This window comes from Ammospiza caudacuta, chromosome 8 (genome assembly GCF_027887145.1).
Source record: "Ammospiza caudacuta isolate bAmmCau1 chromosome 8, bAmmCau1.pri, whole genome shotgun sequence".
Lineage (NCBI taxonomy): Eukaryota > Metazoa > Chordata > Aves > Passeriformes > Passerellidae > Ammospiza > Ammospiza caudacuta.
In genome coordinates, this window is record NC_080600.1 from 39272043 (window position 1) to 39284215 (window position 12173).

Consider the following 12173-nt stretch of genomic DNA (forward strand, 5'->3'; position numbering starts at 1 on the left):
TTACTTCATAACAAGTGTAATTGTTGAAAAAGTAGTTTGGCATTTGGGGGACAGCTTGTCTTCATTAGGTCACTTTGAACTTTATTTCTAATAGCATAATATAAAAGTTTTTTCTTCATTCTAAGTTCATTCAGGATCTCATGCTCAGAGACTCAGATGATGGGGACATTTTGAGTCTCACAGGTTCACAAAAGAAACCAAAATTGTTCTCACTTTCCTAAAATGCCCTTCACACAGTCAGCAAGTGAAGTGTCAGAGGATGTGTCCTCCAGAGAACTTCCTGTGCCTTTTGAATTAAATAAACTGAAAAGGGCCAAGATGATTTGTGCCTCTAAAAGCACGTGCCATATTTAATATGGAATAATTTTGTCACAGCTTTGATGGCATTAGGGCAGCATCATTACAGTTTGTAAAGAAAAGGATCATTTTTCTTTATATCAGCTGACACCACAGGTCTCAGATCATATATTTAGTATTACATTCTTTGAAAAAAAAATCTGGAGAAATCAATTTGTAACTTCAGATTCTCACCAGCACCAGTAAACATTAGGTAGAAATATCTCATGGGCTTAAGAAACCCAAGAAACTGTAGTCTCACTTTTCTTATTTTATACCACAAGTGAGTATACTTCACTTTTTTCCCCACTTAGTTTCCAAATATCAGTCATTTCCACCTGATTTGGTTTAAAGTTTGTTTCAGGCTTTCCTCATATGAGTTACTAACACTGCCTTAAATTCCTTTAATCCTCTCTCTTCCCTAACCCAATAAGAATGAACTTTTTTCAGTTACTGTAAGAGTCCATAATAGAGCAAATCAGATTGATCAAAAATCATTGGGAACCAGACCAAAGCACTGAACTTTGGCAGCAATCACTGCAGAGTAAAAATAAACAGAGAACATCCTAATCATATTTACTGAATTGTGAAATATTCAAATAAGCAAAAGAGAATGTGGAAAATATTTCTGTTTAGAATTGCTAAAACTCTATGAAAGAATAGAGATAATATAGAATGAAATTATCAAAGAATCCTGAACCAAAGAAAACTGAGTTATGAAAATCTAGAAAGCAAACTCAATATTATTTTTAAGTCTCTAGCAGGGAGGTAGAAGTGTGATAACAGTTTATATTGCACATGCACGTTTCTGTTTTACACACAACACTGCACCTGAAAAACACACTCCTAACATGGTTTCCAGATGATGCCTCAGTACTTATTAAGAGTGAACAACGAGGGAAATTTCCCTCTCCTGTTTTGGCTCATGTTGGTTTTCACCTCAATTAGTGAGCTGAGCAAGCTCTTACTGCTGTCAAAAAAAAAGTGCCAGAATGCCTTAGGGAAAAAAAACCCATCTTAAATATTGAATGCTAACAGGCAGCATATAATTGCACATTCAAAATTAACCTTCTGAACCCTCAATCAATACTGATCAATATCATGATTGATCAATTTCTTAAAAATAAATGTTAAAGCTTGCACATAGAATGCAAAATAGTGTTTATACATATATGTCCATTTATATTAACTGTACATGAAAAACTGCATAAATTTTCAAACTGTTTCAGAATTATACCATATTAACATTCCTAGAAACACCTGATATTAGCTTTCTTAGGTTAGCAACAGCCTAATATTTCAATATCCCTTTGTACATCAAGAATAGGGACAGTTTTAATGAGTCCTTAGATTGTAATCAACCTCACATTTGGAAAATCCCAGCCTGCATTTCATATATAGGAAAAAATAAAAAGTGAAAGAAGCTCTCAATAAATTACCATCACAGCTATTAACATCTTGAATATTGAACATGCACCAAATTTCAACTTACCAGTACTCACACAACTCTCTCCATCCTTACTGAGCTTCCAGCCTTCATAGCATGAGCACTTGACAGTATTTTTATGCTGTTCACAAACTTGGCTGCACTTGAGGTGCTTGGTGCAGAAATCCATAATCTCACAAGTTTTGTTGTCTGCAGTAAGATTGAATCCTGCAGGGCAGGAACACACAATTCTTCCTCCAGGAACCACAGAACACTGATGGCTACATCCACCATTGTTAAGTGAACATTCATCTGAAATAACATGGAAAAACAATAATTAAGGGCTGCAAAAGCTGTCAGGTTGTATATAGCAAAGCCAACTAAAACACCTACAAAAGCCTCCAAGATGGGCAAATAAAAATTCATATTTCTAAACCAGATTTCTATACTTGTTTTCAAAATTATCTGATGTGCAACCATTCATCTGGTAGCTTTAATGAACTCTTCATGGTTTTAGCAGAGCTCCATGTCCAAGTGGTGATCCTCAGGAGTCAGTGTTGGGATTGACACTGTTTATCACCTTTATCAGTGGGTTTGAGGGCACCCTCAGCAAGTTTCTGATCAGACAGAGTTGTGTGAGTGAGGCAGCAGGGAAAAGATGAACTAGAAGGACTTTGCCAGGCTTGAAAGGTGATGCCTGTGCCACCTGAACGTCCAAATTCAACAAGGCCAAATACCAGGGCCTGCACTGATTCAAGGCAATCAGAAGAACAAATACAGGCTGGGAAAATAATGGATTAAGAGCAGCCATGAGGGGGAGAAAGTGGAGGTGTCGGTGGATAAGAAGCACAACATGACCTGGAAGTTTGCAGCCCAAAAAGCCAAATGTGTCTTGGACTGCATCAAATAAAGCTGTACCTCAAAAGGAGGAGATTGTTCTTGTGAGAGAAATGCATCCCACCTGAGGGACAGAATCCAGCTCTGGGGCCCCAACATGAGGAGGATGGGGGCATTTTGGAGCAAGTCCAGGGAAAGCCACGAAAATGCTCTGAGGGCTGGAGCACTCCTGCTCTGTAAACAGGCTGAGAGCTGCAAGTGCTTAGCCTGGAGAAGGCTCCAGACCTCAGAGTAATTTCCAGGGCCTAAAGGGGCTCCAAAAGAGCTGGAGAGGGACTTGGGACAAGGGCCTGCAGTGACAGGACAAGGAGGAGTGGCTTCAAAATGACAGAGGACAAATTAGATTTGATAATGGGAAGAAATTTTTAACTTTGAGGGTGCTGAGGCCCTGGCCTCCGAGAAGCTGTGGCTGCCCCTGGATCCCTGGAAGTGTCCAAGGCCAGATTGAAAGGCTCTTGGAGTAACCTGGTCTAACAGAAGTATCCCTGCCTAAGCAGGAGGTCAGAACGAGCTGACATTTAATGTGGCTTCCAAGTCAAACCATTCTATGGTGTGAACTCAAGCTTCTGTAGTTGAAAAGAGCTGCAGATGAGCTGAAGTCCTTTCCTACACATCAATGCCCATTAAATTGTTTACCTCTAGGAAAGTTTTAAGGGGCTTGAAAACAAAATACTTGCCTCCTTTGCTTTATTTGAAGAAAGCTAAAACTTCAAGCATAAACGCAGTATGACTTTAACTAAACTAAAATCCTCACATAGACTCCAGTACTAAAATTTCAGTAGGAGAACCTTTTCCTCAACAGGAGCTATCACAACAGGCAGTACCATGAGCAATCAGAAAAAGGTGTCTAAAAAGTACCACAAAGATCGCCTTCATCAGATCCATCAGGACAATCTCTTCTCCCATTGCAGAGCTTCTCAGGCTGTAGGCAGATGGAGGTATCATTAGCACAAGGGTATTTTGGTGGTCCACACAAATAGCCCTCGCAATTATCCTCATCAGACTGATCCTCACAATCAATATCGCCATCACATAGCCACGCTTTGCTAATGCATCTCCCTTGGGGAAAAGAGACAATAAACACAGCAAATCAGACTGGAGGCAAACTTCAGGAGGAAAAAAACCTTCAAAACAATGTACAGATTTCTCTTTTATTATTATTCTTTTCTATTAATACTTTTTTTCCTCTTTGATGAGAACAAAGAAACCAACTTGCACTTACACTCTGAAGCATCGTTCACAGCACTTTTGACAATCTAATTTTCCAAACACCAGTCCTACTTATTTGTGTGCTGCACAAAAGTGCATGCAGGCAGGACACAACCTCAAAATCTGTTAAATACACCACATCATGCTAACATTTTCTAATTATTTTAAATTTTTGCTTTTCTTTATCTCCCTTCTTTTATCTTCTACAGCAACAGCCCTCCATGGAAGAAATGTTTCAATATATGACTTTTAATTAGCATGGGTTTGCAAAGCAAAAATCTTTCTAAAAGTAGACACAACCCATTCCCCAGTGATGTCAGATAAATTACCAGCTTTTAGGCAAAATAAACTACAGCAGACAAAATTTCTTAAATTACTTCAGTTTTGTCAAATCAGTGTTCAGATCATGTCTCAAAAGGGAGAAAAGGAAATTATGATGACCATCAATGTTTAGAGAGGCAAGGAAGCCTCTTGATTAGAAAAAGGGTTTTAATCTTTAAAATCATGAAGATATTAAATTAGAATCAGCAAAAGGAGGGAATTTAAATGAAAAGAGCCAAGACTGTGAATGCTGACACTCACAGGTGAGTGTGTGTGCTCCTGTTTTTCTACTTGCCTATTTTTCTACTTGCTACCTAGAGCCAGGAGGGTTTAGCTGTAAATTTTGATAACAATGAGCATGAACAGAAATGTCATGTACTTTATCTTCCAATTAATAGAGAGAGAACAGATAGAATCACAGCTAAGGAAGCTGATCTAGAATTTTTTTTTCCCATGAATTAGTTATGCAGAGAAAAATTCAATTGGAATGGGAAGGCAGACCCTGGGAATGTTTAGTTCCATTAACAGCAATGCTGGTGGATGCTCAGACACTGACTGGCAAAGCCTGAGACTCCTAAGTTCAAACCTGCTCAGGATGAACTGACACAACACTCTGCCCACCCTTCCCAGCTTACACAATACCAGATTTCAGTTTTCTTAAAAGGACACATTTGTTGGAGATTGGTTTAATGTACTTGGTTTGACATTTCAGTCTTCTTTTGATGGAAAAATAGTTAATGTCCTCACAGAAATTCAAGGGGATAAAATACAGTGAAACAAGAAAACTGAAAAAAAACATGATACTGCAGCACTCATGAGGAAAATGTGGGATTGTTCTCACTTTTGGTAAAGAAAAGCAAGAAGTGAAACTTCAGGATCATACTACACTGAATGTGAGGTTTCAACAACAGAATATCATTTTGCCAGTGCAAAATCAGCTTGAAAACAAACAGGGAGGGGTGGCAATTAGAATGAAAAGCTTCCATCATTTTCTTTAGTGGCCAAAGTCCCAAATATCCCATACTGAAAAGACAGAACTGCACAGACATGAGGAAGCAAAATTGTATGCATGATATGTATGCAGCTTATCATTGCATGCAATCACAAGTGTTTCAAAAACTGTCCCTATTCTTTATTTATTATCCCGAATGATCATCGATTTTATATATTACTATAACACAGCAGTAGAATGCAAGCTAATAGAAAATACCAACATGAACCAAACTAACCATAACCCAAAGTAAATTGAAGTTGCTTCCAGTAGTGCTTCTAATCTGTTATTTTAATCTTTAATGCATTCAAATGTTTACAGAGAAAATCAGTGTCCCTGCTTTTCTTGTACCTTAGTGAAGATATGTTTTATAATGATAGATTCATCTTTCATTATGATAGATAAGACATGTTCTTAAGTAGAATATACTTTTGAGGAATTAATCTTTGCCAAGATTCTGAAGAGATGGACTTAATGAAATATTATGACTGTCTTGAAATCATCACTTAAAATTCACTTAAGTATTTTTCCTTTATTGTCCCTTAGTGAAACTCACACTTCTGGTTTCCAGGAACCTCTTTAGTAAAATTCCATCATAAATTAATTACCTCAATGGCTGTATCTGCCCTTTTCCCAGGCTCTTTTGTGTAACACAGTGAATCGGGAGGCCTGAGAGCAGCTATGTGGGAAAGCCTGATCCAAAGGCTTCTCCAATGCTTTTTATATCCTGCAAATACTATCCACAGAATTAACTACTTATACATCCCTTCAGTTTTTGTCAGGATACTGAAGCCAGGCGGTTTTTTGATTGAATACATCTTCAACCAGAAGAAAACTCCTTTAGTGGAGCATTAATTGCACTGTTTTCTCTTACAGATAATTCTTACTGCCTAAAGCTGTAATGTAATACCTTCCTAAACTGGAGCATGGATTCAATCTCCATCCCATCAACATTACAGAATGTTCCAACCTCACACATTTTTAAAAATGTTGTGATGGTTGGTGATCTCACTTGTCCTGCAGAACACACATGGGACTTAGACTGAATCACATTGTTTCAAAAATGTGGTCATTTCTCAATTTAAAGATTTTAGTACAAAGCAGATGTTTAAAAATGACTCCTGGATGAAAAAGGAGGAAAAAAAGAAGGCAAAAAAACAGGCCTAAAGAAGAAGAAGAGAGCTAATACCACAAAAAACAATGTGACCATGAGCTAAGGATAAAAATACCATCAATTTCTTCATCATGTTTCTGGAAAACCTTTCCTTCCCAGCCTCCCTCAGCTCCAGGTTCTTTGGTCACAAATCTAAACTGGACTCTGACAATCCCCATCCAGACAGCACCAGGGCTCCTTTCCTTATAATCTTCCAGCAACACTGTGATGTACACCCATTGATTTGATTTCCTCTATGTACGTTCCTTATTTTCCATTCCAAACCAATACTATTTTCTCCTCAAAATCTTTTTTCCCCCTCTAATATATTATCACATGTAAGGAAAGAAAAAAAAAAACAACAAACTAATAAAACAACAAAGTATAAAAAAATAGTCCAGAGTAGCAACAAAAATGGTGGGATACCATCAACTACTGCTTGAAAAAATAAACAGAACAGTAAGTATGACAAATAAGCATTACAGCTCAGATGTACTGCTTACTAAACTGAAGTATTCATGGCTCTTTTGCATTTGTCTTCACAGAAGTACTTTATTATGATCATTAGAGTAATTAGATGACATTTTAAGTGAGATTGCACAGATTCTGGTCTTGGTGCAGCACTACTAACTGATAAGTAGGGAGATGGAATAAAAAGGATAAATTTATGTAGTACATAAAATTGAGCTGAAGTGCATGCCTGTAATAATTTTTGGAGGACAGAATCAGAATTTAAAATAGAAAGTTGGACCTTTGTACAATTTAAATTAATCTAGTCCAATTTAAAAGAAGCTTAATCTAATTTTAAACCAGAAAATAATTGGCTAGCAGCAGCCCAAGAGTAGTCAATCTCAATCAGGTAATGACTGCTTCTCACATCCTACTGCTGTGTAACCCCTAGTAGATTTTTCATCACACATCACTGCAAACAAACATAGGATGGTTTTGGAAAAAAAAAAAATTTAGAAAAGAAATTCTGAAATCTGGTAGCTCAAGTACCCCACAGCATTTTGGCTGACTTTGGACACAGCAGCTCAAGGACTGCCCAGGCTGGACAGTTCCAGCAAGACCAACCAAAATAATGAAGGTGTAAAAACACAAAACAGAAATGGAAGATGTGCAAGGGGAGAAGCAAAGTATTTGTTTATTCAACAAATAATGCTTTTAGAGACCCATAAGGCATTTAATAGCCAAAGGAGTCAGATGACTTGTTGGGAACAAAATGTTGAAATGTTGAAATGTGCAAATGTTCAAATGTTAAAATGTTACCACAGGCAAATGACAAAAGGCCATCTCTGTAAATTTTAGGATACACTCTGCCATAGATCCTTAACTAAGTTGGAAAAGGAGCTGGGTATGATGGGCTCTTGAGATCATCTCCCCTGTAAGCAGAAAAATCCCTTTGGGCTGAATGCTGACAAATCCTGGTTTTGGAGCTTGGCACTCATCCCCGTGGCATTGTGACACATCAGCCAAAGCCACAAAAGCCACTGTAAGGAAAGACCCTGCAGCTACTAATCACAGGCATAAAATGGAAAGAAATCAGCAAAAAATGGGCAGTGCCATCTCACTGTTACTGCTCCCACCAGCTGCCCCTTCCCTCCTGGAGCACTGGCTGTTTCAGCTGCCTCCACACACATGTTCCGACCCAGACCCATCACTTTCTGGATCAGATGTCCCCACCCAGCAGTCTCTGAGGGGACAATTAGCCAGGGCCTCCTCGCCAGAGCAGCTGCCGTCAATGAGCGAGCCAGACAGCATTATTGCTTTAGAATCATGCACAGAGAAAATTGCACTTCTTCTGAAACATTCCAGTAACTATTTCTCATACGCCCATTATTACTCCTTTGTCCCAACCACATGGAACAAATGGAAAAGTAGCTAAACAAAAATTTATTTGCCTTTGCTGTTTTCTGCTACAGTGCATTACTGCATGCCTCCTCCAAATTTTGCTCCTTCCAGGAGGAAGGAATATTGCAAAAGAGAGAATTATGACTGTCATAACTGGTTGCTCCAGTGGTGTTTTCAAACAACAAACAAGCACAATTGCATTTTCCTTCAAATCAAACCCATATACCCTTGAATTTAGCAAATTTTTGATGAAAATTTTTGGTTTTGCTGTATTTCTATGTGACAGCCAGAGAAGTCACCTTTCACCTTGTGCACTGAGACAGTGCCCTCCTTTAACCTGACTACAAACATAGGGAAGTACATTATGAGGGAATGCAGCTTGGACTGTGGACTTTGAAATGGGGTTCTAGTTCTCTGTTGAAAAAACAGCTCATTCAGACAATTATCCTGAATTTAAATCCTTGCTATTTCCTGTATTTGTAAAATCTTAGCTTACCACCAGGAGGGCTTTCCATTCTCTGTATCTAAAATCATTCAGGACAAGTAAGAAACCAAAGCCCAGCCTAAAAGGCAAGCTTTTCTAAAAGGAACAAAGCCTAATAACTAAAATCTACACTCCATTTTTGTATTCCACACTGCTTCTAACCTATCTCTGCCTCCTCTTAACTAAAGTAGTAATATCTTGTCTCATTTGCTTTCCAAATGCAGCTGATGAAAATAAACCTCATCTATTGAGATTTATTCACCTTTCTTGCCTCTAATAATTCTGCTTTGGCCACTTGACTGGTGTTAGCTTTTCCCCATTGAGGCACTAGGAAACACACTTGCTCCTGGTGCTATTTCCTGTATCAGGGTTTCCATCACTCAGTTTCAGGAAACAGACCACTCTTGGAAGTGAATAATCCATTTTTACCTATAGAAAAAGTTTCATGTAACAGCTACTTATTCTACGCATCTTTTGGGACACAAAAGGAAATGTGTTTTCTTAGACACAATTCAGCATTCCATATTTCTTTTTCAAGGCATCATGATTTTCATAACTTTAAAATAGAAGGAACAGCAAATACTTTTGGACAGAGATCACACAAACCCCTTTGACACATTTATCATGCTTGTAACACAGGTATTAGAATGGGTTCTCACGTCCTTCAATGTTTGTAGTTGCCCAATGGCAACAATAGTCCTACTTCTTACAGCCTTTAAATATTGCTGTGAAAGTTATTTTAGCCCTGATATTACACAAAGCTTTGACAGAAATCACAAAAATATTAGTACTGTGCTGACATATATTAGTTTCTTCTTTAACTGGGCTTTCCCTTTAAAAAAAGTTCCATCTAAACATTATTGTTTATATAATTTCCTATCCTCAAGCAATGATTGCCACATTCTTACCCCACCTTTGCACGTAGCACACTTAGAGAAAAAAAAAAAATTGGTTTTAAACACAATCAAATAATGTATTTTTCTTCCAATACTGTACTTCAAATTTCCAGTGCTGTAGTTGTAACTCTTCAAATATTCAAGGTACTTTATACTGTTTAATTCAACTTATTTCTAGGGCCAGAAAGGGGAAATAAAAGAAAATAACTGAACTTTGGAGTACTATTAAATGCTGTAAGTATTTGGTGTGGTGTACTATCATAGAGAGTGGTTTCAGCTTTAAGTAATCTCAAAACTCATCCATTTCATATTTTAAATCAGAAAACAGGACAGGTAAATCAATATTATTTTCCTGGTAGGAATACAATGGGTAACCTCACCTCACGAGTATTAAGCATTAGTTAAAGAGTAGATATGTGATGAAACAACACAAACTCACACAAACACACAGAAAGTGAGCGGAAAATGCATCTGCAAGCCCCTACCTGTGCTCCTGCAGGAGAACTTTGTTTTCTCATCGCACACCCTGAGGGTTCCATTGCAGCCCTTCTCATCGCTGCCGTCCTCGCAGTCCTTCTCTCCATCGCAGCGCCACAGCTCCGGCACGCAGCTCCCGTCAGGGCTGCACTGGAACTCCCTCCCGCCGCACCTTCCAGGAGAGGGAGTTTCTTAGAAAAATAAGAATTACATTGAAAAATTTGCTTGTGTGAGTTTTTGATTTTTTTTTTTTTTTCCATTCCAAGTCTACACTGGCTTAGAATCCTCTTCCCTAGCCAAAATCAGAGTTCCCAAGTATAACAATCAAAATGCCCTATTCCATCCTGTAACTCATCACTCCAACATAAGCTTCAGACAAACTCTTTCTTACCTCCTAACTTCCTTCACTTCCCCCTCCAGCACACGCTCAATACTGATTTTTATTCACTTTTTTCACATCTGTCAGACAGGAAGGAGTTTGGAGGTATAAGGCACAAGGTCGATGAAGGCTCCCTGATGTTTCATAAACCCTGTGCTTAATCCTCAAGCTGCTTTCCCTCATCCTTCCTCCTTCTCCTTTTTTTACCCAACAAGGTCCACCTCCTAACGCACAGCACCTGAGAGGTCCCCCCTGTGCCCTGGCAAGCCCCACACCTGCTGCTTTGTGCTGTCACAGCACTGCAGGAGCAGCTGGAGCTGCTCCAAACCCCACGGCAAAGGGGCTTCACTCAGCGCAGCCCTGGAATCAGGGCTGACTGCTTCAAGCAATAATCACTGGGAGGTTTTAATTATTCATCACGTACGTAATTCTCTAAGCATTTTCTAGCTTATGGCTATTTCAATTTCATTCTTGCTTTTCTTTTCCCAAGCTATTACAACTGTATTTCTATTATTTAAGAATGTACTAACGACAATTGCGTGAACTTTAAAGTAATGGCATACTTATACTTCCCTGCTTGTACCAAGAAGCATTATTTGAATCAATTCTTATAGCACTGTTTATAAATATACATTTTATTTTATTTTATTTAACATTGCTTTGTTGGGTTTTTCCCTTACATAATCAACATTCTTGTATTCTATTGTAAAAGGTTAGAGCAAGGCTTTCAGTTTAAAATGGAAATGAACAGGGGTAAAAGTGGGTTGTTCAGTTCTAGACTGATCATTTTGACAGAAATAGATAAAAAATTACTGTGAATATATAAAATTAATATGACATTCTGATAATTCATGTATTTGTATGAGGCATCCAACAAGATTTAAAATATAAACTAAAAGGGACCAATAACATTTTGTACAATCACTTTGTTGCAGAAAAATCATTAAGAGGAAAATATGAAATACATTCCCTCATTCTAATCTGATTATTCTTTATTCTTTGCCATAAGCATCTTTTCTTTCTCTCCCCAGTCCAAATGCTTTGGACCAGCCCAATGTTATTAGGACTGGAGCAAATAAATACAATGTATGGCATTTAAATAGGGCTGGAGTTTGTTAAAATGCTTTTATGTAAAAAAAAAACCCCACAAAGACTTGCATCACACAAAAATGAGAGTATTATTGTTGAAATTTAAAAAAACAGAAAATATCAATAATATCATAAAGAATGCCTCTGTGTCTTCACCTAGACAGCATGCATCTCTGCAATAAGACAAACATCTAGCATAATTCCCTGACGTAAAACTGTAAAACTTATCTCTCTGTAATACCTGTTCTGTTTTCAAATGCATTCCTCTTCATGATACACTTCTGTGTTATCACATTGCACTTGACATATTTCCCATTCCAGCCTTTACCAAGGTTAAAATCATCTCCTCTTTTCCCACTGGCTGGAGGTCAGGTGTTCATAACAAATTATTCTCTGTATTAAACACTTGGGGAAAAAAAAAAATAAAATCTAACCTTCCCTGCTGCAGTTTGTTCTGGTTTCATCACTGAAATCTCCACAGTCATTGTCACCATCACAGGCCCAGTGCCCTGGGATGCATCTGCCATTGTGACACCTGAACTGATCAGCAGAGCACGAGTGAACGCAGCCCAGCTCGTCACTGCCGTCACCGCAGTCATCATCTGCAAACAGCAGTTTACAATATTTTAAAATATAAAAGTTCCCGAATGAAATAGGCAAGGAG

At 38.1% G+C, this 12173-nt stretch overlaps 1 protein-coding gene across 1 annotated transcript in view; it reads right to left on the reverse strand.

The window, feature by feature from the left end:
* The window catches only part of LRP1B (LDL receptor related protein 1B), a 299771-nt gene that overhangs the window by 186945 nt on the left and 100653 nt on the right, over window positions 1–12173 (reverse strand). The window contains exons 17-20 of the mRNA XM_058810030.1: window positions 11944–12111; window positions 10050–10232; window positions 3518–3718; window positions 1829–2074 (exon numbers count right to left, since the gene is read on the reverse strand). Coding sequence (XP_058666013.1) covers window positions 1829–2074; window positions 3518–3718; window positions 10050–10232; window positions 11944–12111 — 798 coding nt within the window. The remainder of the gene's footprint in view (window positions 1–1828; window positions 2075–3517; window positions 3719–10049; window positions 10233–11943; window positions 12112–12173) is intronic.